The sequence below is a fragment of the Propithecus coquereli genome, unplaced genomic scaffold (genome assembly GCF_000956105.1).
Source record: "Propithecus coquereli isolate 6110/MARCELLA unplaced genomic scaffold, Pcoq_1.0 Scaffold67, whole genome shotgun sequence".
Lineage (NCBI taxonomy): Eukaryota > Metazoa > Chordata > Mammalia > Primates > Indriidae > Propithecus > Propithecus coquereli.
In genome coordinates, this window is record NW_012152729.1 from 3124599 (window position 1) to 3150802 (window position 26204).

At 39.2% G+C, this 26204-nt stretch overlaps 1 protein-coding gene across 1 annotated transcript in view; it reads right to left on the reverse strand.

Moving 5' to 3' along the window:
• The window catches only part of TANGO6 (transport and golgi organization 6 homolog (Drosophila)), a 185331-nt gene that overhangs the window by 104244 nt on the left and 54883 nt on the right, over positions 1–26204 (reverse strand). Inside the window, exons 13-15 of the mRNA XM_012660470.1 lie at positions 25813–25947; positions 14594–15109; positions 12099–12156 (exon numbers count right to left, since the gene is read on the reverse strand). Of these exons, the coding sequence (XP_012515924.1) occupies positions 12099–12156; positions 14594–15109; positions 25813–25947 (709 nt within the window). The remainder of the gene's footprint in view (positions 1–12098; positions 12157–14593; positions 15110–25812; positions 25948–26204) is intronic.

The window sequence follows — 26204 nt, forward strand, 5'->3', positions numbered from 1 at the left end:
ATAATTAACCTCCATTTTTTTTTAGTTCACGTGACTTAAATAAATTTTGAATAAATTAATTGGTTTTAAAATTGTTAATAAAATAAAATTAAGGTCGGACACAGTGGCTCATGCCTATAATCCCAACACTTTGGGAGGCCAAAATGGGAGGACTGCTTGAGGAGTTGGAGACCAGCCTGGGTAACACAGTGAGGCCCTGTCTCTAAAAAAAATTTAAAAAATTAGCTAGGCCTGGTGGCAAGTGCCTGTAGTCACAGCTACTCAGGAAGCTGAGGCAGGAGGATCCCTTGAGTCCAGGACTTTAAGGTTACACTGTGCTATAATTTGCCACTGGCACTCCAGCCTGCATGACAGAGTGAGACCCTGTCTCTAAAAATAAATTAAAATAAAATAAAATAAAATAAAAATTAAAAATGTCATCAAAATTGTCAATATACATTTTTACCTGGTTTATTGGTCAGTTTTATATTTGCCTCTGCTAGATGTTTTTATGTCATAAAGCTACAAACCCAGTCTATACCAAAATAATCTTTATTTATGCAATTCTTTGATAAATAAGATTAATTTGACATTAATTTAATAAAAACAGCTGTATCTTCTCAGTTAGCAATAAAATATCCATGTATTTAACTTGTAATCACTTGATAACTAATAGGCTATAAAATTAATTTTAAAAAAATTTTAAGATTAAGACTGTGGGTTTTAACTACCGAAGGATGGACATATTTGAAACACGGACTTGGGGGGGGGGGGGAACCAAGAGCAACGCACGTAACCTAAACATCTGTACCCCATAATATGCTGAAATAAAAAAAAAAAAAAGAGACTGTGGGTTTTAAAAAGTGATAAAACATCTAAACCAGTCCAAAAGATTTATAAAAAATGGGCTTTGTAAAAAAAGTTTTATGTGTGATTAGACTGGCTGAGATTTTTAAAAATTGTTTATGTGTTTTTCTAAAAATTAAATATTAGTGTCAGGGGTACACTGATATAGGACCAGAGTCTGGCCCTTTGTATTTAAAACAAGGTTTTCTTAAAACATTAATCTGTTCTTAATAAGATTACAAGAAGTTTTAATTTTTAATTCTAAAATCTGTTTCCTTAACAGCTACCTTCTAAACTACAGAGAGTTTCTGTTTCTGCCATTTCTTCCTGAAATTAATTTAATTCCCTAGTTTCGGGTTAAAAATGCTGTCCTCTTCATTGAAAATAGTAATTTCGTTTCTTGAGGTAAAGTTTTCCTTTCAAAATTTCTCAGATACATATCTCAGAGGTTCAATTTTTTCTGTATCTCACTACATGTGATTTTCAGATCATACATCACTGCCTTCAGCTTCTTCTACCCATAAAAAGGCCTGAGATAGTAACTCTCTCCTTCAACTTTGTCATTAGCTCCGGCGAATTTTTTCTGTGGTTCTAACTCTGCTCTTACGGCCTGACACCAGAATGTTTATCTTAAAGGTCTAAAAAACCAATGTTTTCCTCCAATACAATTTGATTCTGTACTCTTAGCTTTCTTTGATGTATGTAAATTGTTACACTCATAACCTTAGACACATTCTTCCTGTGTCTGATTAAATTCAAGTAACCTCTTCATCAAGCTCAACTTCCAGGTTATTTAAATGTGCTTCCTGTAACAAAAAACGTTTTATATTTTTATCAAGACAATTTTCTGCATTGCCTCTATTAGGTTTTTTGATTACTTAAAAAAACTGAGCTTTAAAAGGGTTAAGGTTTTTACATATATGTAACTATCTATATTCCTTTTAAAGTCTTTTGATTGTCACTCTGGTTAAACAAATAACTATTATTGGACACTGACCTGTAATTCTATTTTGATCAAGTGTTTTGTTTTGTTTTTTTTTTTTTTTTGAGACAGAGTCTCACTGTGTTGCCCAGGCTAGAGTGCCATGGCGTCATCCTCGCTCACAGCAGCCTCAAACTCCTGGGCTCAAATGATCCTCCTGCCTCAGCCTCCCAAGCAGCTGGGACTACAGGCATGCACCACCATGCCCAGCTAATTTTTTCTATATATTTTTAGTTGTCCAATTAATTTCTTTCTATTTTTAGTAGAGACGGGGTCTCGCTCTTGCTCAGGCTGGTTTCGAACTCCCGAGCTCAAACAATCCGCCCGCCTCGGCCTCCCAGAGAGCTAGGATTACAGGCGTGAGCCACCGTGCCCGGCCTGATCAAGTGTTTTGAGCCTTTTAACATCTTTGATGAACTTTTCCCCAAAATCAAACCAAGTCTTTTTGACCTAAAATTAACTCTGAGATTTTCCAGTTGGTTCCCCAAAAAGCCTCAAAAGATATATCTTTCATCTTAGAAAAATGTTAAATGATTAGATTTCTTTGGAAAATTATATAAAAAACATTGTCAAACATTAAGTGATACTAGCTCTTCTTTTAGTTACATTTATAGATATGTTGTTGATAGAAATGTTTCAAAAATTACAAAAATTCATAAAAATCTGTTATCAGTCAAAATTCTAGTGGTTACTTTAAAATGCTACATATAATAAAAATAACTAAATTTCTTTGTCAGTTATAAACTTTTCTCAATTTTTTAACCATGGCTATTCTAAGTTTTTGTCATCCATAGTTATTGTTTTATTTTATTTTTTAGAGACAGAGAGACAGTGTCTGGCTCTGTCACCCATGCTAGAGTGGGTGGCTTTGTCACCCACACTGGAGCCAATCATAGCCCACTGCAGCCTTGAACTTCGAGGCTCAAGCAATCCTCCCACCTCAACCTTCCGAGTAGCCAGGACTGTAAGTGTGTGCCACCACACCCAGCTAATTTTTTTAAAAAAATTTTTTGTAGAGACAGAGTGTCGTTATGTTGCGTGGGCTGGTCTCGAATTCTTGGCCTCAAGTAATACTTCCACCTTGGCCTCCCAAAGTGCTGGGATTACAGGTGTCAGCCACCACACCAAGCCAGCCACACAGTTACTATTTTAAATTCTTCTCTAAAAATATTTACAATCAAATTCATAAAAAGTTAATTACATGAGATTAACTAATAAAGATAATGTTTTAATAACTTTTATTTAAAACATTGTTCGTCCTTTACTCAAATGTTTTGTCTCCCAGAATTAAAAAAAAATTTCTCTTTTAAGCAATCTATAATTTCCAACAATTTGATAAAGTGTACCTTAGTAAACAAAGACAAAAACATTTGGGTTTTTTCTCCTTACTTAATACCTCTGAAATTCAAACACTATTTCTAAATATGCTTATGACAATATGGTTATTTACATAAGTCCAATAAAATTCTGCTCTCTCTTTATAGCAAAATGCAATTAAAAATATTGGTTATATTACCAAGGCTTTGACTAAAATGTCATATTTAAAAATACACATAAAATGCCTGACTTCAAGGGTTCCCAGCCTTACAGTGAGTAAATAAAAACTGTTACTTCCTGGCAGGCCCAGAAACTTTAAGACTATAAATAAAACCTAAAGTCTGCCTTGGTCTGGCTTCCTACTCTCAAGAGGTTTTTAAATTTAATATTCCTATATGATCAACGTAAAAAAAAAAGTTATGTTTCTAAAAAAAAAGCTATAATATACTTTTATTAGATTATAACCGTACATTTTGTTTTGAGTTCTTGTTATCTGCCTATAGACTAGACTAAGTCCTAAATTCTTCTAAATTCCCACAATCCAATTTTATTCTATAAAATTACTAAAATAGGAACTACTGTTTCTAAAGCCCTGTAAGTTAAAACTAGATAAATTTTAAAAAACAAGTCTTATGCCCGATGTATGGGCCACTCAGAAAGTTCACCAAACTACCTGATACCATAAGCAGAGACATTCACACTACAAACCAGGAAGAAAAGTTGACAGTTTTCCATGCTGCAAACAGCTTATTTTGTCAAAATAAGACCCCATATCATAATGAGACTCTTACCCCTCTTAATGGTACTTTTTTCATTTGATAATGAAAGATAATGCTATAATAAAAATTTCATAACCAATATCTGCTATAAATAACTTGACAAAACTTGACCTAAAAATCCTTTTAGTCCATCTAGTGGACAACTTAGACACAACTTTTTGTTCAAATTGTACTGGTGGTCCCTCGTACAAAGCTGGCATTCTCTGCTTTCATTCAACCCCATCATACAATGCTACTCAATGGCTTGCTACAACAGGTCTCACCAGTTTCCCCCATGGGCTTTTAATTTGCTTAGTTTGTTGCCCTTAGGCTTGGGGTCTTAGTTCAAAACCATTGTACAAACTAAATTTATTATCTTGTTGTCAATTTTTTAATATTATAATTTTTAAGCTTTCTTCTTATTGCCTATCTAATCTTTATAAAGCCAGCTCTCCCAAAATATAATGTCAGCCCAACACTTCAAGATGATTGCTAATGCCTATAGAACTTACAAGAGAGAACTTGATAATAGACTCCAGATGAACCTACCCTGAGAAAATTTTCCCTTCTGGCCTCTTTGTTACTCAAATGAGATCTGGGTCCCTGACACGGGCCCCCATACTTTCTCCATGATGTGGGACAGAGACAACTGGGACAGGTCCATCCCAGCAGAGAGGGACAGTTAAGCCTAAGTTCAAAATCCTTAACTGGCAATACTTTCAAAAAGATCTTACTCAAAGTGGGGAAATGTGTACTGAAACTACCTGCTGTGACCCTAAAACTAGTTTTACCCACTGCTGGCACTCACCAGAGTTTGCCAGATCTCCAAAACTTTACTAGTGCCAATGAACTTTCTTTCTAAACAATATACAACATTTCTTCTTTTCATAACACCGCCAACCTTTTATTTGTTCTTCAGATATACCAAAGGCCACCCATTCTGTCTGTACACCCCCAACTGCAATTCTTGCTTCCCAGTTAAAACCTTTTAAATTTAGAGATTTGCCTTTGTATTTCATTTGACTTTGACAGCTATAATAAAAAAAGACAGACAATAACAAGTATTAGCAAGGATGTGGAGAAACTGGAACTCTCATATGTTGGTAGGAATGTAAAATGGTATAGACGCTTTGGAAAATAGTCTGACAGTTCCTCAAAAGGATAAACATAGATTTACTAAATGACCCAGTAATTCCTCTCCTAGGTGTATACCCAGAACAAATGAAAATGTGTCCACACAAAACTTGTACCAAATGTTCATAGCAATATTATTTACAATAGCCAAGAAGTGGAAATAACTCAACTGTCCATCAACTGATGAATGGATAAACAAAACATTAAGCAATACAATGGAATATTATTCTGTCATAAAAAGGAAAGAAGCACCAACCCATGCTACAACACAAATAAACCTCAAAGACACTATGTTACCATGAAAGGAGCCAGACAGAAGAGACCAGATATATTATATGATTCCATTTATATGAAATGTGTAAAATAGGCAAATCCATAGAGATAAAAAATAGATCAGTGTTTGCCAAGGGCTGGGGGAATAAGGAATGGGAAGTGACTGATAATGGGTATGAGATGATAAAAATGTTCCAAAATTAGATAGTGGTGATGGTTGCACAACTCTTTAAATATACTAGCAACCATTGACTTGCACATTTTAATTGGGTAGATTTTAGGTATGTAAATTATATATCGAATAAGATGTTTAAAAAATAGGGATAATGTCTACTTCTCAGAACTATGTCAAGAATTTACTGAGATAGCACATATGAGATACATTCACTAACTGCTCATTTGTTAATTACGTAGTACAGAAACCAGGTCAGGACATAAAAGAAATCTTCCTATTTCCAGGACATAAATGGAGACGATGAATTTCACAGGACTGCATTCCAAATTTCGATGCCAGATGCAATTAGATGATCCTTCAAGAGACAGAATTATTTTCAGTTAATGGTTTCTCAACTTTCTTTGAGGTAGAAATCTGAGAATGAGATAGAGTTCAGTCCCTGACAAGTTAAGACTTGTAGTCCTGCTCAGTTTGAAACTGTAAAAACAATTTCATCTTGTATCTACCTTCCCCTTTCCGGGCCTTTTGCCTTCCCTCCCTTGGCTTTTTTGCCAGAAATGAAAACTCTTTTCTGAAAGGAAGAGAGTGGAAGAGCTAATGTGATCTGTTTGGGCATGTCAAGATGTCTAGATTCTCTTCACTCTACACACACTGGCATACTTTCACCTCCCAGGCTTGGCTCAGAGCCCAAGTGGGGTTTTTTTTTTGTTTTTATTTTTTTAACGAGCCTGGTAGTCTTATCCAAAGATCCTTTTGACTCAGAGGGATCATTTGGATCCCCCAAATGCAACTGTTGCTTTCAAAATATCCTTTAAATAGCTGAAAGTGACTGAGAGGACACACGACAGATTAAAAAATCTGGCTATATTATCTTATTAAAGAATAGCATTTATGTATCACATTTATTACTGAACATCTATTTGAAAATTGAAATGTGAAAAATACCCCAAACATATAATATACATTATGGGACTCTCAAGGACATATTTTAATTCCCATTTTGGAAAAGAGAAGGACTTCCACCTTTTACCTTATAAACTTGTCACTGAAATTTTTAAAAAAACAATAAGAATGCATTACTTGTATAATAATCATAAAAACAATGAAAAAAGAATATACAAGGAGTTAAAAAAAGGGGAGCCACTTAATCTTGGCCTGTTTAAGACCAAGTCCTCTATCTGTAAACTCTGTATGGTAACTGGAACTCAATAACTTTGTATCTAATCCTCTAACTGAAGAAGTTGCTACTAAGTACCTGGGAGCACCTGCTAGAACAGCTAAATCAATCACCACATTCTCAGTAGGAAGAAACAGAGATACACAGTTTTTCACAAAATTAACATTTAATTCATAGGGCATTTACTTCTTAGATTGTTGTGATAAATAGATAATATATACATCAGAAATTCCTAAGTGAGGCATCAATAAATATCTGTTGAATGGATGAGTTTATTTAATTCCCCTCTAGTCTCTGCCTAGATTGCAGAGAGAGTTGGTAAAAATTTATAAAAGAAATCCAAAATATCAATTAATTGAGCAAAAAATGTACTGCAACTTTCATACGGAGCCATTTAGTCAGCCTAGAAAAGGAAAACTTTAAACACACACAGTCCCCACAACTAAATGCTACTCAAACCACAACCAGGCATCCCTTGTACTGCAGGACAAGCGGCTGGTCTTGTCTGACCGGGAGTCCACAATGGCTTTGTTCCTGGAGTGCTTTGGGACTGGGCAAACTACATTGGTGATGCAGGTGGGAAAATGCATTTCTTTTCTTTCTTAATGGGAAATTCACCTAAGGCCTTGGCTTTTAAGTACATGTTATAAACACCAAAAACATCAATTAGTTCAAACTTGTCTATCTGGGGGAGCTAAGAACAGAAATTATACCTCTACTTCCCATGTTCTTCATTGCCAAATTAGCTACTAACTGATTTGCACACCAATTAAAATTACTAAAAACAAACACAACACCAACAGTTGCGATTTTATAGCAGACCCCAGAGGCTAATGAGCTCAATGGGTTAATCAGCTAAGATGCTTACTCCAAACAGCAATGTTGCCAAATGAGGATGACATGCCAACACTTCCCAAAAACGCAGTCCTAAAAAAAAATCAATGAGAAACATCTCCTTGATAGTATTCTAGTTTCTTGGGAAAAGTGCAGGATGACTTATTTTCTGAGACTTACTAATTATAGGCATAGGAGGTTCTTGCTTCATTGATGTTATCTGAGTATCACTCATGGCCATGTGGCCTCCTGGGTCCTACTGAATCCCCAGGCCTATCTCAGTTCCTGACCTCTTTGACCTTTTGGCTGCAGGTAATTACTTTCTCTCTTGAAACCCTCTACTTTTAGGGATTCTGCTCTTACCTGCTTGTCCTTTTACCTCTTTTGGGTGGTCATTTTGTCTCCTTTGAAGAATTCTCTTTTTGCTTTTTAACCTAACCACAACAGTTAAGCTAAAGTGTTTTGTATACAGTCGGTATACAATAGATTCTTGTTAAATAAAGAAAGAATCCCAAGGCCCAGGACTTCATCACTGTATGTTTTCCTCTCTGCCTGCTCTCTTAAGCTACAAATACTAAGTCTGTATAGAGCATACCCAAATTGTACCCAGAAAGAACTAGCCAGTAAGAACTGCGCAGGCCTCTGTGCCCACTGAGAACCTGGCCTTTGGAAGGTAAACAGAACACATCAGTGTGAAGAACTGCATTACCGGTGTCAATTCTTTACCCCTCCCTACAGCCATGCTCTTTGCTATGATGACTTGGCAGTTTGTCCCACTGAAGCAATAGACTATATTTCTCTGCCCCTTAGACTTTTGGGTCGGGCCACATGACTTGCTGTAGCTAACAGAATAAGGCAGAAGTGACAGATGCCTGCTCCAAGCTTAGGATTGCAGAAGCCTCTAGTTTATGCTTCTCTCTGACACTTCTGCCATCACCATGAGGAGACATGCCCTGATATGCCGCTGGTCCAGGGAGGACCAGGCCCACATGCAGCAGAACCACTGCACCTGGCCTGCTAACCCATAGGGAAAAGCAGAGCTGCCTAACCAAGCCCAGCCAAGAACCTCACTGGTCTATAGACACGTGAGCAATAATAAATGATTGGTGTTTTACATCACTGAGTGCTGGGGTAGTTTGTTAAATAGCAATGACTAAATGATAGAATTGGCCTACTCAAGCTTTAGATTTGAGACGTTACACAGATCACCACATTGTTGCCTAGTAATCTAACAGTACAAGAAATAGTGACGATTATGATGATGATAACACTAAAATAATAGTCGCTAACATAATGAACATTGATCACTATGTGCTAAGCACTTTCAAGGTATTAGCTCATTTAATCCTAATATTAGCTCCCCCCTTTTATAAATAAACTTGTTATCATAGAATAGTCTTAGATTACAGAATTTTTGAGAAGATAATACAGAGAGTTTCCATATACAGGCAGTCCCCAGGTTACAGATGACATACGTTCCTAAGAATGTCTTTAGGTCGGATCTGTAAGGAACTCAGATCCCTGATGAAGAGTGCATATATGGTAATAACAATAATAATAATAATACTATAATGGCTCATATGTGGTAATAATAATAGAGTATAATATTATAATAATAATACTCCTGTACTGTAATAATAAGTTACAGAAACTATTGTGCTCTTTCTTTCAATTCAAGCAAACAGAACTTAAACTCATACAAAAAGTTTAGACCAGGTGCGGTGGCTCATGCCTGTAATCCTAGCACTTTGGGAGGCTGAGGCAGGATGATTGCTTGAGGCCAGGAATTCAAGACCAGTCTGGGCAAGAGTGAGACCCTGTCTCCACAAAAAATAGAAAAATTAGCTGGATGTGGTGGAGTGTGCCTGTAGTCCCAGCTACTCGGGAAGCTGAGACAGGAGGATCGCTTGAGGCCAGGAGTTTGAGGTTGCAGTGAGCTATGAAGATACCACTACACTCTAGCTCAGACAACACAGCAAGACCCTATCTCACCAAAAAAAAAAATGTTTAGATAGGAGTAAGAGAAATTTCAAAAGTGAATATTAAAGGTTAACACTCACCTAATGTTGCATCAATGTCTTGCTTACTGGAAGGGGCATTTTTGAGGCAATGAGGTGGGCTAACATTAATGAGAAGATGATGATGGAGATGGTACTGGAGAGGCTGGAGTGGGAGCTAGGGGATCAGGGTTTGATTCCGTCGCTGGAGGAGGGGAGCTGACCACTCAAGTCAGTCTCTTGAAAAAGGTACCTAGGGTTGTTTGCACAGCCTTTTTCTTTTTTTCATCATAAATGGCCTTGTAGCAGCTGATGTTCTCACTAACTGCACGGTAAACCTTTATAAACTGCTCAGTGTTAGAATCTTGCTCCTCGAGCTTAGCAAATCCTGCTTCAGTGAGACAAAAGGCTTCAGCTAGTTCCTTTGTCATAAACTTTCTTGGCTCTGGATCTTCTGATTCTTCACGTTCTAGTGTTTCTATCGGCTGCTCCTCTATCTATCTATGGGACTAGCCGCTAGCACAAAGATACTGCGCCAACGAACCACTTACTCCATGCAGCTTTGTTTACATGCGTGGAAGAAACTTGTTCCCAAATTATTAATTTAATTATTTAATCACAAATCATCCTTCTGGGGAGCCTTGGGAACCTGTTTGTAAGCACAGAATGCCATAGTTGGGTCACCTGAAACTTGGGGGCTGCCTGTACTCCACACCCAGTTGCCCCTATTATGTACATTTTAATTCGTATGGTATATTTGTCACAATTACTGAACTAATATTGATACTTTATTATCAAGCAAAGGCCATAATTTATTTGGATTTCCTGGATCCAAATGTCCTTCTTCTGTTCGATCCCATCTACCACGTTACTTTTAGTCATCCTATCTCCTTGGGCTCTGACAGTTTCAGCCCTCTCCCTTCTTTTTTTTTTGAAACACTCTTTTGCCCGGGCTAGAGTGAGTGCCGTGGCGTCAGCCTAGCTCACAGCAACCTCAAATTCCTGGGCTCAAGCGATCCTACTGCCTCAGACTCCCAAGTAGCTGGGACTACAGGCATGCACCACCATGCCCAGCTAATTTTTTCTATATATTTTTAGTTGGCCAATTCATTTCTTTCTATTTTTAGTAGAGACGGGGTCTCGCTCTTGCTCAGGTTGGTTTCGAAGTCCTGAGTTCAAACAATCCACCCACCTCGGCCTCCCAGAGTGCTAGGATTACAGGCGTGAGCCACCACACCCAGCCAGCCCTCCCCCTTTTTATTAAATTGCATGATTTTTTTTTAGTAACAGTTTTATTCAGGTATAATTCATATGTCATACAATTCACCCACTTAAAGTATACAACTCAATGGTTCCTAGCAGACTCACAGACTTGTATAACCATCACAATCAATTTCAGAGCATTTTCATCACCCCAAAAAGAAATTCCATACCCTTTAGCTATCACCCCCAACAATTACCCCCTTACAGCCCTAGGCAATCACTAATTTACTTTCTGTCTCTATAATTTTGCCTATTCTAGATATTTCATATAAATGGAATTATACAAAATGTGGTATTTTGTGACCAGTGTCTTTCACTTAATATAATGTTTCCAAGATTCATCCATGTTGTAGCATGTATCAGTACTTAATTTTTAAAGCTGAATAATATTCCATTGTACATATACCACATTTTGTTTATCCCCTCATCAACTGATGGATGTATGGGTTGTTTCTACCTTTTGGGCTACTGTGAATAATGCTGCTGTGAACATTCACACACAAGCTTTTGTGTAGACATATGTTTTCATTTCTCTTGAGTATATACCTAGGAGTAGAATTGTTGGGCCAAGTGGTAACTCTACATTTATCTTTTTGAGGAACTTCCAGACTGTTTACCAAAGTGCCTATACCATTTTACATTCCCATTTCGTCCCCTTTTCAGAGATAAGAAATTAAAGCCCACAGGGATTAAGTAATTTGCCAAAGTCCATATAGCTGAGAACCGGGGGAGTGGGGCGGTGCACCCACGTGGTCTGCCTCCAGAACCCCAGCTCTTAGCGACTACACCACACTGACAGAGCCAAGGGAAACTGAGTTAATTCTGACTTCTCACCACGTCTGGGGAGGGCACCTAATTCTCTGCACCCTCTCTAGATTTGGAATCCACAAATTAATCGAGATGTGGAGAACAACAAAGAATTGTAAAAAGAGAAATAAAATTAATGCAAAAAAATTTTTGATGAAAAAATATTATTAAATACCCTGAGATTCTTTTAGCTTAAAGTGAGAGCAAAGGTGCAAACAGACAGAAGTCAAGTAACACAGAAGGTTAATGTAATAAGAGCTCATATGTCAGCTATTCTTTACCTCCTTGAATTAGAAGAAATGGAATTTGATCTACAGAATGGTAAGTAAACATTAATAAAAACTTCCTCATCATGATGAGACACTGAAACTCTATAAGGACCGTTTGGGAACCCTCCAGGAATATTATTATTACGACTTAAAGTGTCTTAACTAGGAGGCAGAGAGATGGATAAACTGACCAGCAGTGTTGTGGCTCTATGACTATAGAGATTTTGTGCAAACATGATATAATCTTTGGTCCACAGACTCAAAGTCCTTTACCAGGACTAACTTACCCTGAATTGCAGACAGATATACAAAAGTATCTTCATGTTCCAAGTTCTCCAAGAATATCTGGAATGACAAAATACAGCAATGATAAGATTCACAAAGAGCAAGGAAGACTTAAGAGACCCTCTTATCAGAAGCCTCAAAGAGTAAAATGCTTTTCTTCTTGTTTGTCTTAGCTAAAAGCCAGTCTGACTTAGAGTCTTATGGGGAAAATGGTATATATGCTTAAAGTCCCAGTTTTATAATAGTTAAAAAAAAAGGGTAGGAATTAAGGGAGATACCTATATTTTTGAAGTAGTCAAGTATATACCAGCAGTAGTTATGGAAACCAATGGAAGAACAATTCTCAACAATTTTCCACTACAGCCAAGGTGAACAACATTCCCACATATGGCATGAAAGCTACAGGGTGTGATAACACACAAGAGGCAAGGCTTGGGGTTATGTGCAAACGATGGCACATTTGCTGCAATCGGATCCTTTTTTCTTGCACTCACAAAGCATATGGAAATGCAAGTGAGACAGAGATGTCGTTACTGAGATAACTTTGAATCTGTTCTAATTTATTGTTTGAAACCTTGAATATTTCAGCACTTCAATGGACATTAGTAACAAATTACTCTCAATATCTCTCACAATTTAGTAACCCACCAGGGAGTGTCAACAGCAGTGGGTTATCTAGTGCTTATCGAGAAGATAGTACAGTGACATGTTAGGCTTAGGCCCCAACGCAAGAGCCAAGAAAGACAGTGGCACTGTGCCCATGTTCCTCCTGCTTGGTGTCTAGGGGAAGAAGTGGTGTCTGAGCCATATATAATGCCATGCCTTTTGCTGGCACAGCGATTCTTGGTATCAACTTGACACTGCTGGTCTCTACATCTTAAGTATGTCAGGGAGAAGCTAAAATTAGTCCACTTAGGAAGATGGCCAGATTGAAAGGTGTGGAGATCACGTATGGAGTAAGGGAAGCTTAATCCAGGGTAGTGGCCATGGGAATAAAGACGATGAGATACATCTGAAAGACTTCTTGGAAAAAATAATTGCCAAGACTTGGTGACCAATTATATATGGCAGATAAAGATTAAATGAAGTTGAAGAAAATTCTAAAGATGTTCATAGCATTCACTTTCTAAATAGGTGTATCAAAGGATATTTTTAATAATTACTCAAAGAAGATATATATTTGAGGTTTTCAGCAATATTTTAATGACAGCAAATCCTTGGTGCATCTCTGTGTCTCAGTTTTCTCATCTATAAAATGGGGGTAATACCAATATTGCACTTGTTGTGAGGATTAGAGATGATATCTATAAGGTATATGGCCTGGCTCAATAAATAGCAGTTATTATTATACAATTGGTTCTAATACTTTAGTGATTAAAAATAAATGATTTTGATCAGAATTGTAATTCTTAGTCTAATGGCTAAGGCATATAGAAGAGGTTGTTATCATCACCATCATCATCATAATTGAGGCTCAGAAAGTTGAAGTGACTTGTCCAAGGAACTGATCTGGGATGTGATCCCAGGTAGTAGTCTCTAGAACCTTTGCTCTTTCTTTCTTTCTTTTTTAAAGATAAGATTTCACTCTCTTGCCCAGGCTGGAGTGCAGTGTTGCAATCATAGCTTATTGCAGCCTCAAATTCCTGGGCTTAAATGATCCTCCTAACTCAGCCTCTTGATGAGTGGCTGGGACTACAGGTATGTGCAACCAAGCCAGGCTAATTTTTTTTTTTTTTTTTAGAAATGGTGTCTTACTATGTTGCCCAGGCTGATCTCTAACTCCAGGCTCCAGATGATCCTCCCTCTGTGGCCTCGCAAAGTGCTGGGATTACAGGTGTGAGCCACTGTGCCCGGCCTCCCTCTGCTCTTAATCTCTAACCCATACTGAGGTCAGGACAATTTCCACAAAAGGGAAGAGATCTCCGACTAAGCATATATTAATATATTCCCCCATAATTCTATAATTTAAAGAACAGCTTTTTCACTATGAGGAAGGGAGAGGGGGAGGAGACCCAGTTCTGCCCAATGCCCCTCTCAAAAGGGACCCAGAGAAAGCCCAGGTGGCTTACCTGGGCAAGGTCACACTGCTGAAAATGGACTTATTTACCACAAAAGGCACTCTCCCATCTCTGGGAATTTGCTCACACTGTCCCACCCCGCCCCCACCTTTCTTTCATCTTACTCATCTGTTGAGGTCATGTTAAGATCTACATCTTCCAGAAGGTTTCAAGTCTCTCTTTTTCTTGACTGTCCACAGCATTTCTTGCATGTGAAAATTTTGGCAGTTTGTTCATATCAACTGAGTAGTCTCATGTGGTCATCTAATCTTTCCTGTGTCTAAGTGTTACCTCCTCAGAACAATTGTAAGTTTCTAAAGGACGGTCAAGGATGGTGCTTGACACATAGCCAAGGCTCCAAAAATATTTGAGTTGAATTAATGGCTCCCGACAGCTGCCCCTCTCCGAGCCCATGTGTCTTTATAGTGCGTTCTACTTACCTTGAGAAGCTTCTCTTGCATCTCGAGGGCTTTTGCTTCTCTCTGTTCTATCCAGCGGGAAAGAGTCCGCAGGGCAGCAGCCCGTGTTGGAATCTGAGGATCATAAGCTGACAAAAGAACCTCTTGGAGCTGCTCTGTGGTTATGCTCGCAGGTTTCTGGTTTGTCGCAGTGCTGGCCTCACTGACCCCCTTAGGAATGAATGGAGCACTCGACTGCAGGCCTGTTTGGGAGGATTTCTCATGGCTTTGCTGTTGTTTGAGGTGGCTCTGAGCTACATCAGTGTAGCTTTCATGACTGGTTTGCTGCTGCTCTTCTATTTTCCTTTCTGGATCTTTCTTGTTCAGGGTACTGTGGGCGGCCATGCTGACAGCCTCAGTGGCAAAGGCTCCGTGGGTGGAGATGGTGATACGGAGATCCACAGCCAGTTCCTGGATGACAGGGTCAGGGTATGTGTTGGATACCTTTTCCAACAGAGGCAGCAACTGCTTCAGGACAGCAAAATCACTTGCTTTCAACTATAAAATGAAATAAAAAATGCCAAACTCAAATGAATATAGCAAATGTTAATATGGCCTAAGCACCAGGAAACATATTCTGCGAAAAAGGGGGCACAGATCAAATCTTGTTCATGGTGTAATCAGCATATTGCCTGGGTCTTGCACTCAATAACTATTTATTGAATAATTACAGCTAACATTTATTGAACACTTACCATGTACAGGCTCCTTTCTAAGTTAAAGCACACATATATACACATTCATATTCCTATGATATGATTACTTTTTTTGGGGGGGGGACAGAGTCTCACTCTGTTGCCCAGGCTACAGTGCTGTCAGCCTGGCTCACAGCAACCGCTAACTCCTGGGCTCAACAATCCTCCTGCCTCAGCCTTCCAAGTAGCTGTGACTACAGGTGTGTGCCACCACACCTGGCTAACTTTTTTTTCTATTTTTAGTTACTCAGCTAATTTTTTCTATTTTTAGTAGAGATAGGGTTCTCACTCTTGCTCAGGCTGGTCTTGAACTCCTGAGCTCAAGCAATCCTCCGCCTTAGCCTCCCAGAGCGCTAGGATTACAGGTGTGAGCCACTGTGTCTGGCCTGATTACTATTATTAACTACATTTTTTTTTTTTTTTTTTTTGAGACAGAGTCTCACTGTGTTGCCTGGGCTAGAGTGCTGTGGCGTCATCCTAGCTCACAGCAACCTCAAACTCCTGGGCTCAAGCAATCCTTCTGCCTCAGCCTCCCGAGTAGCTGGGACTACAGGCATGCGCCACCATGCCCGGCTAATTTTTCCTATGTATTTTTAGTTGTCCAATTAATTTCTTTCTATTTTTAGTAGAGACGGGGTCTCACCCTTGCTCAGGCTGGTTTCGAACTCCTGAGCTCAAACAATCCACCCGCCTCGGCCTCCAGAGAGCTAGGATTACAGGCATGAGCCACCAGGCCCGGCCTATTATTATTAACTACATTTTAAACATGGGGAAATTGAGGCACAGACCAGTTAAGTAATATGCCCAAGTTCACAAACTGGAAGATAGTAAGATGTGGACTCAAGAAATCAGGATCAAAGCCCAGCCCATATTCTTACTCAATACCCTACACAATCTCACTTGAAAGAATAAAGGGGTTCTTAATTACATGACCTAACGTGGCCAGTCAGTGTCCAAGCATCATAGATCTGGAAAGGATCATGATGACAAGTGGCAGAAGGGGATTTCTCTAAGAAAGTGGGGGTTAAAATTAGGCAAGATTTTATTCTCTACAGAAGCTTTGTCTGAATAATGTCATATGCCTTACTAAGAAAGGTGCGTGTGTAGTTAATGACAAGTAAGAATCAACAGTAATATTTTTCTGTTTGAAAATACTAGAGAAATTGTCACATGAGGCTTCATTAGGCCCTGAAAATTTGAAAACCTCAGGGGTCTTAAATCCTTTTTAGAACAAGGCAGGGTATTTACTACTTAATGATTCACTCACTTCATTATCCAACCAACCTATCAATTAACCAATTAACCATTTTCACAGAACCTATATAACGTTCTCGTTTTACTCTAAATCTAAAGATTTACTATTGTTCATCATCCTCACCACTGTCTTCCAAGTAAATGCAAATTTGAGGTGTATGTCAGGTTTGTACCTGTAGAATTTCACCACACACCCAGATGGTTTTTTTTTTTTTTTTTTGAGACAGAGTCTCACTCTTTTGCCCAGGCTAGAGTGCCGTGGCGTCAGCCTAGCTCACAGCAACCTCAAACTCCTAGGCTCAAGCAATCCTTCTGCCTCAGCCTCCCAAGCACGTGGGACTACAGGCATGCGCCACCATGCCCGGCTAATTTTTTCTCTCTATATATTTTTAGTTGTCCAGATAATTTCTTTCTATTTTTAGGAGAGATGGGGTCTCACTCTTGCTCAGGCTGATCTCAAACTCCTGACCTTCAGTGATCCACCCACCTCGGCCTCCCAGAGTGCTAGCATTACAGGTGTCAGCCACCACGCCTGGCCCCCAGATGGTTTTTTTACACATTTAGAAACTAATGCGAAATCAAGATAAGGTAGAATTTCTAGCTCTGTTAGTTTATCTTCATGTGTAAAGTGACTGACATTCTGATGTTACTACATCTTAAAAGAAGAAGAGAGTATGTATGTACAGAGGAAAGGTATATGTTATCTAAGAAAAGAGTCAATTTTTGCTGGAATCTATGTGGCACAGAAAAAGACATTTTAGAACAGTTTTACTAGTGTCATCATTATGCTAAACTTTATTCTCTGCCTCTGTTGTATCGTGGATTTTTTTCTTTTTAAGCATCTGAAATGAGAGTATCTGCTTCTATCTACAGTCTATTTGGCCTATTTTTCATTTCTATTATATGTAACAATTTCTTCTAAAAAAACTACCAAGACGAATAGATCAATGGAACAGGACCGAAAGCCCAGAAATAGACCCACACAAATACAGTCAACTGAACTTTGACAAAGGAGCAAAGGCATTCTAACAGAAAAAAGACAGTCTTTTCAACAAATGGTACTGGAACAACTAGCATCCACACACACAAAAATGAATCTCGACACAGACCTTACACCTTTCACAAACACTAACTCAAAATGGATCACAGACCTAACTGTAAGATACAAAACTATAAAACTCCTACGAGTTAACATAGCAGAAAGTCTGGATGGCCTTGGGTATGGTGATGACTTTTTAAATACTACATCAAAGGCATGATCTATGAAAGAAATAATTGATAAGCTGAACTTCAGTATAATTAAAAACTTGTGTTCTGCAAAAGACACTGTCAAGGGAATGAGAAGACAAGCCACAGAATGGGAGAAAATATTTATGAAAAACGTATCTGAAAAAGGATTGTTTAAGAACTCTTAAAACTCAACAATCAGAAAATGAACAACCCAATTAAAAAATGGGCGAAAGACCTGAACTTCACTCAAGAAGATACACAGATGGAAAACAAGCATCCGAAGACACACCCAATGTCATATGTCATCAGGGAACTGCAAATTAAAGCAACAATGAGATACCACTATACACCTGTCAGAATGGCCAAAATCCCAAACACTGACCGCACCAAATGCTAGTGAGGCAACAGGAACTCTCACTGATTGCTGCTAAGAATGCAAAATGGTACAGCCACTTTGGCAGCCAGTTTGGCAGTTTCTTACAAAAACTAAATGCGCTCTTACCATATGATCCAGCAATTGTGCCTCTTGGTATTTACCCAAAGGATTTGAAAACTTATGTCCACACAAAAACCTGCATATGGTTGTTTATAGCAGCTCTAGTCATGGTTGCCAAAACTTGGCAGTAATCAAGATGTCCTTTAGTAGGTGAATGGATAAGTAGACTGTGGTACATCCAGACAACAGAATATTATTCAACACTAACAACAAATGAGCTATCAAGCCATGAAAAGACATGGAGGAACTTTAAATGCATATTACTAAGCAAAAGAAGCCAGTCTGAAAAGGCTACTTACTGTACGATTCCAACTATGTGACATTTTGGAAAAGGCGAAACTATGGAGACAGTAAAAAGATCAGTGGTTGCTAGGGGTTGGGGGAAGGGAGGGATGAATAGGCAGGACACAGACGATTTTCTTATCCACTATAATGGTGGATACATGTCATTATACATTTGTCCAAACTCCTAGAATGTAGACCGACTTCTAATGTAACTGTGGACTGTGGGTGATAATGATGTGTCAATGTTGGTTCATTGATTATAACAGATGCACCATCCTGGTGTGGGATATTGACAGTGGGGGAGGCCGTGCACGTGTGGGGACAGTGGGTACATGAGAACCCTCTGTACTTTCTGCTCAATTTTGTTGTGAACGTAAAACTCTTCTAAAAAATAAAGCCTGTTAAAAAAATCTTTTCTCCCTGTTTTCAAACTCCTTAGTCATTTTGAGAGTCACCTTATTCAATGAGCAGCTTCTCTCATCATCGTGAGCAGGTAGGTGGATTCTGAATCAAACAGTTTATTAGGCAATTAAAGTTATACATTCTTTCACCTTGATAAACCTATAGATTTCCCACTATGAAAATAATAAGGGAAATCTAAGACTAGAGGTGCCAACTATTTGTTGGCTATGATAGAGCTATGATAGTGTCACTGCACTACAGCCTGGGCCTATCTGTAAAAAAAAAAAAAAAAAGAAAGAAGATACGGAAATGTGGATCTTTTAAAAAAATAAGATGAATTCATCAAATTAATCACAGCCAGTATAAGGTAAGGTCCATGAGGGCAAAAAGGCACGTGGTGTGTATTTATTGAATGAGTTAATTCTAAGACACTCTCAAACAATGTGGTATGATAGAGGCAAGCATTGGGCTCTGGATCTCAGATTTGGACTCAAGTCCCAGCCCTACTACCCTGAGCCTCAAAGGCCTCACCTGTAATAAAATGGGACTAACACCTGCCCACCTTGATTGGCTAATTCATTTCCCCTCTCCTTTGCCATCTCCCACTGGAAAGCTGGGTGCTCACTGTACTAGCCTTCCTTGCAGGTAAGAGTGGTCAGGTGACCCTGTTTTGACCAATGAATATACAGGGAAATCTGTTGGGGAGCTTCTGGGAACACTTTTGTTTTCCCTATGAAAAGGACATTGTGGCCGGGCGCGGTGGCTCACGCCTGTAATCCTAGCTCTCTGGGAGGCCGAGGCGGGCGGATTGTTTGAGCTCAGGAGTTCGAAACCAGCCTGAGCAAGAGCAAGACCCCGTCTCTACTAAAAATTAGAAAGAAATTAATTGGACAACTAAAAATACATAGAAAAAATTAGCCGGGCATGGTGGCACATGCCTGTAGTCCCAGCTACTCGGGAGGCTGAGGCAGTAGGATCGCTTGAGCCCAGGAGTTTGAGGTTGCTGTGAGGTAGGCTGATGCCACGGCACTCACTCTAGCCAGGGCAACAGAGTGAGACTCTGTCTCAGAAAACAAAAAAGAACACTAGAGAGGTCTCAAAGAAATAAATCAATCTTTGTACCTATAATAGCAATGTACTTAGCTCCTCCCTAGTCTCAAGTCCTAGAATGTACCTAAAAAAGAAGTTGTGTGAAACCTAGAGTAAAGCCTAAGATCATAGGAAAAAATAAAATGGAAAAATAATAAATTATCATAAAAGTTATATTTTGAAATATAATGGTTAAATCTTTGCCTAAAATTCATCCTTTAGTATTGATGCCTGCCATTGATGCCATAGTTGTCTTCTGGTGGTCCTGGAGGATTCTGGATCTTTGGAAGCATTAGGATCAAATGCTTCTAATGATTTAAAAGAGATGAAAACCTTTTTCACAGGCCACCGGTGTCAACAGAAATCACTCTGTAGAAATTATATGAAGAATATATATATATATATAGAAATTATATAAAGCTCTGAAAATCTTTAATAATGTGTACAAATGAACACAATTCCAGAAATAGATGGTTTAATCTTAAAAGCAAAAAGAGGCTGAGCATGGCAGTTCACATCTGTAATCCTAGCACTCTGGAAGGCCAAGGTGGGAAGATCACCCGAGCTCAGGAGTTCAAGACCAGCCTGAGCAAGAGCGACACCCCGTCTTTACTAAAAATAGAAAAACTAATAGTAGCATAAGCCTGTAGTGACTACAAGCCTGTAGTCCCAGCTACTCGGGAGCCTGAGGTGGGAGGATCGCTTGAGCCCAGGAGTTTGAGTTTGAGGTTGCAGTGAGCTAAGATAACTACCTAGGGTGACAGATCAAGACTCTGTCTCCAAAAAAAAAAAAAAGAAAGGCAAAAAAGAATTAGAGGGGTCGTTAGTTAACTGAAAGGTCATAAGGTCATTCTTAAAAAGTAAAATTAGAGGCACTGTACTTTCCATATGAGGGCTTTTTTTAGCCAGTTTAATCACCTATATATAAGTGATTGAACCTTCCCGCCACCTTAGGGAAATTCTGAGAAAAGTCTAGATCGCCTAGTGGATAAGCAAGCAAAAGCCTGTGGAAACAAGAAGTGTGGCTTTCCTCTTCCCCTCGCCACACATGACTAACATTTATAGCACTCCCTTGGGTGTACCCGCCGGAGCTGAGCATTGCTCACTATGGATGAGGGCAGTGTTTCTGAACTTTTCAAAGCCTTTCTTGTAGTCACTACAAGGTGACTGGTGGCAGGTTCTATAGTGGCAAGTGAGTTGTACAGCTTCAATTGTACAGCTGCATCCAGTGGCAGCTTTCAGTCAGAATCTGACACTTAACTTTAGTCCATGTGTGGCCCACCGATTATTTTATTTACCACTTCCATCTGCGCCTCTTTCCACACTGTGCATTGTCTCAGTCACAGTTTTGGTCAGCCCACAAGCTAACCCAAGCAGAAATGAGTAAAAAGCAAATGTCACTGGAGAGCTTCTTTGAAAAGGAGGAAAGACCCAATGATGAGACAGCACAAGACTCTAAGACTGCCAATAAAATGAAAGCTGCATTTAAAGAAAATACCAAGAGTCCTACTTAAATTACAGATTCATTGCAACAGGTGATTCACATTCTCCAAGCCCGCTTTGTATGCCATGTGGCGACCAACTAGCCAACAAAGCCATGAAATCATCAAACTGCTTTGCCACATGCAGACCAAGCACTCTGCATTAAAAGACAAGCCTTTGGAACTTTTTGAAAGAAAAAAAAACGTGAACACTAACAGAAGCAATTACTGAAGGCCACCACTTCATCAAATGTGTCTGCACTGAGAGCATCATTCCTAGTGGCTAACGCATTGCCAAAGCTAAGAAGCCCTTTCCTGTTGGTGAAGAGCTGATCCTGCCTGCTGCTAAGGACACTTGCCATGAACTTTTAGGAGAGGCTGCAGTTCAAAAGGTGGCACGTGTTCCTCTTTTGGTTAGCACCATAACTAGACGAATTGATGAAATAGCAGAAGATACTGAGGCACAATTGTTAGAGAGGATTAATGAGTCACCGTGATATGAAATCCAGGTTGATGAGTCTACCAACATTGACAACAAGGCAACAATGCTTGTTGTTGTACGATATATTTTTCAGGAGGATGTGTATGAGGATATATTATGTGCACTTTTGTTGCCAACCAACACCACAGCTGCAGAACTATTCAAGTCTTCGAATGATTATATATCAGGAAAACTGAATTGGTCATTTTATGTTGGTATATGCATGGACAGAGCAGCTGCCATGACTGGATGGCCTTCTGGTTTCACTGCTCGGGTCAAGGAAGTCACTTCTGAATGTGAGTCTACACACCATGTCAAACATACAGAAATGCTGGCTAGCTGAAAAACGTCACCTGAACTATACAACGTTTTGCAGGATGTGATTAAAATTATCAAACACATTAAAGTACATGCCCATAATGCATGTCTGTTCATGCAGCTCTGTGAGGAGATGGTCGCAGAGCACACGTCTCTTATACACGGGAGATAGCTTTCTAAAGGTAAGATCACTGGCCAGAGTTTTTGAGTTATGAGAGCTGCTTCAGATTATTTCTTTTAGAAAAATAGTCACCACTGGCAACACATTTCACCGACACAGAATGGGTTGCAAAACTTGCTTATTTGTGTGATGAATTCAATCTGTCACTTCAGGGGAGAATGAAATTGTGTTCAAGTCGCCAGATAAAGTGGCTGCATTCAAAGCCAAATTGGAATTATTGGGGTGATGAGTGAACATTGGGATTTTTGACATGTTTCGAACATTAGCAGAGACTTTGAAAGAGACTGAGTCAGGGCCTTCTTTCTCCCAGCTGGTGCATGATCACCTATCTCAGCTTTCAAAAGAGTTTGAGCATTACTTCCCAACCACACAAGACCCCTGAACTGGAAGGAATGGATCTGCAACCCATTTGTCAATAAGCCAGGTGAATCGACTTTGTCTGTGCTAGAAGAGGATCAACTGCTTGAGATGACAAATGATGGTGGCCTTAAAAGTATGTTTGAAACAACTTCAAATCTCCGTACATTCTGGATTAAAGTCAAGGCAGAATATCCTGAGATTGCCACAAAAGCACTGAAAATCCTGCTTCCATTTCCAACATCCTATCTTTGTGAAGCAGGGTTTTCTGCAGTGACAACAACCAAAATGAGATTACAGAGTAGACTGGACGTAAGCAACACACTTATGTTTCCCATCACCCCCAGATGGGACCATCTAGTTGCAGGAAAACAACCTCAGGGCTCCCACTGATTCTGCATTACGGTGAGTTGTATAATTATTTATTTATTACAATGTAATAATAATAAAGTGCACAAAAATGCACTTGAATCATCCTGAAACCATCCCCACCCCACCCAACCCCCCACAGTCCCATGGAAAAATTGTCTTCCATGAAACTGGCCCTTGGTGCCAAAACAGTTGGGGACTGCTCTTTAGACGACCCAGTGGACCTTGCAGCATCATGCAGACATTGCTTCTTGAGGGGACAGGAAAAAGTTACTAACATAATATTTTACTGATGACCAGCCCTGAAATTTAGAAAATGAGTTTGGAATTACAGTTGCCTTGGGAGCAGTCTTAAACCTGCACTTTTTCCAAATTAACTCCTCTTCCCAGACACAATGTTATAATAATTGTCTTAATTACATAAATTACAAAGAAAAGGAAAAAAATGTTCAGATGCTGTTAGATTCTGTTTCATTAGCCAAAACGACAAGTCCTGATAGGGGTTAGGTACAGTATAATATTCTAGACTAAAGCAAAGACCTTACCCTGGCAATGATCAACTGAAAACAAAATTCAGAATCATGACTTTCTTTTTTATTACAAAGACAAAAAAACCAGCATTACAGAAGCCACTCATATAATAAATCCATGAATCAAACAGGAAAAAAAAATTACTAGATCTAGGGCAAAAGTATAGGGGGTGACGTGTTTAAGTTCACTTAACTAACTGCAAAGTCAGAGGAATCCAGGGTGTAATCAGTGAGTCAGGATGGCTCACAGAAAAGCAAGGACAGGCAGGGGATCCACGTTTACATCAGTCAGGTGAGTCTCTCTTAGAACACGACTAATGTACACAGCTGGCCCCCCAACAGCAGGTTTCTAGAAAGGGGGATGGAGATTTCTGTAATCTATTTTCCATTTGAGATTTGGTGTGAAATGATAAGTGTTAAGTAAAGAGAACCAAAAAAATAAAAATAAAAAATGCACTCTAAACTAATGGAAACAAAGGTTATTCAAATTAATACTCAACCAGAAAAACAAAAATCAATCTAGCCAACTAAATCCAATAGCAATACATATTAAGAAAAACTATTCAGTTGGTGGCCAGGTGTGGTGGCTCATGCCTATATAATCTTGGCACTGTGGGAGGCCAAGGTGGGAGGATCCCTTGAGGCCAAGAGTTTGAGGCCAGCCTGGGCAACACAGCAAGACCTCATCTCTAAAAAAAAAAAAAACTATTCCATTGGTGAACCCCTCCTTGCTAGTTCTAATATGGCTCTAGAAACTGAACCAAAAACTTTTTTTAAAAATTACATGGGGAATATAAAATTAATCTACCAAGAGATGGGCTTCACATTAACAACAGGCTCAGATAAAATTCCTTTTCCTCTTAAGGACAACTAGAGAGAGGCATATTCTTATATATCAAGAATCAGATCAGATTTGACTCCTCAAACCCAAAAATCCATTCCCAGAGGGTTCTCTACCCATTGCTAAGGGTTATGAGAAGGCTGATTTCAAGTTGGATTTCATAATACTTGCACTAAGCCTTTTCTGCTCTCTTGCAGTCTCCTAACATGGTATGTAATTAACAAGTCATACACACACATGACCTAGCCCTTGCCTATCTTTTTCCCTTCTGGCTCCACTTTTCCCCTTGGTCTCTACAATACAGCTATACCAGCCTTCTATCAGAGTCTCAAGTATACCTAACACTTTCCTGCTTCCGAGCCTCTGAAACATATGTTTTCTTTAATGGGGAGAGCTTCCTCCATCTGCACACTCAAACTCCTATTAATCCTTCAAGTCTTAGCTTAACCTTACACTTTCTCAGTGGAAATCTTCCCAGCCTAGGTTAGATACTATGTTCTCTTGGTACCTTCACTTCGCTTTGAGGTACTTCATTCAATTCTAAGTACATTTAGTGTCTCACTCCCTTACTGGACTGTAAGCTTCATAAAGGTAGGGACCCTGTCTGCCTTGCACACTGCTGTAATCTCCACACCTTAGCTCAGTATCTGGCATGCAACAAGTAGGCAATAAATACCGTTTAAAGAAATAAACTTAAAAATTACAAATTAAGTATGTAAAAGACACGTACACTTCAAAGTGTCTGGAAGCAAATTTTAACATGCTACGTGATATGGGCTGAACAATGGATCCTCTGCTGCAATGGAGCTGTTCAAATAGATGGGTCTTGAGCAACCAGCAGGTTACTAAGGATTTCCCCCTGACTACAGTAGTAGAAACAAGGGCTGCGCTTTGGGAGAATCAGGCCAGAGAATCTAGTATTAATATTTGCCTCAGATACAAAATACCATGTTAGATGTTTCCAAATCAAATTTGTATCAGGTAGGAAAGGGCCCTGCCTTTTTGACAGTGAAGCCTATTCAGCTGACAGAGTGGAAATGGTGTAATTTTCTTGTCCTCTATTTTAGAGAGAATTCTCATTATCCTACGTACGATATCCATTCTTATTCCTCCCAAGGGTATGGAAGAGAAGAAATAGGTATTTTGCATCTCTTTTCCCTCCATTCACGTTTGGCTCATGTCTACAACTCACCTGGACAGCTCCTCCTAGCATGACGGCCACCAGCCCCATGGACATGCTCAGTGTCTGTGACTCCACGGTACTCTTTGCCTGATGGGCCAAGCTTGCACATGCTCTCTGCAGTGTTGCTGCTACAAAGTCCACCACCTACCAAAGAAGGGAATTTAGAATCATGAGGAGTAAGAAAAAAAAAATTTCAAAATTCTCCTTACATCTAATGTCTACATGCTCATCTTCTTCTTCATCAACATGATGATAGCAAGAACTATCAAGAACAACTGCTAAAAAAAAAAAAAAAAAAAAAAATCAGCCAGATGTTGCAGCATGCACCTGTAGTCCTAGCTACTTGGGAGGCTAAGGCAGGAGGATCATGATAAAAACTCTCAGCAAACTAGGAATAAAGA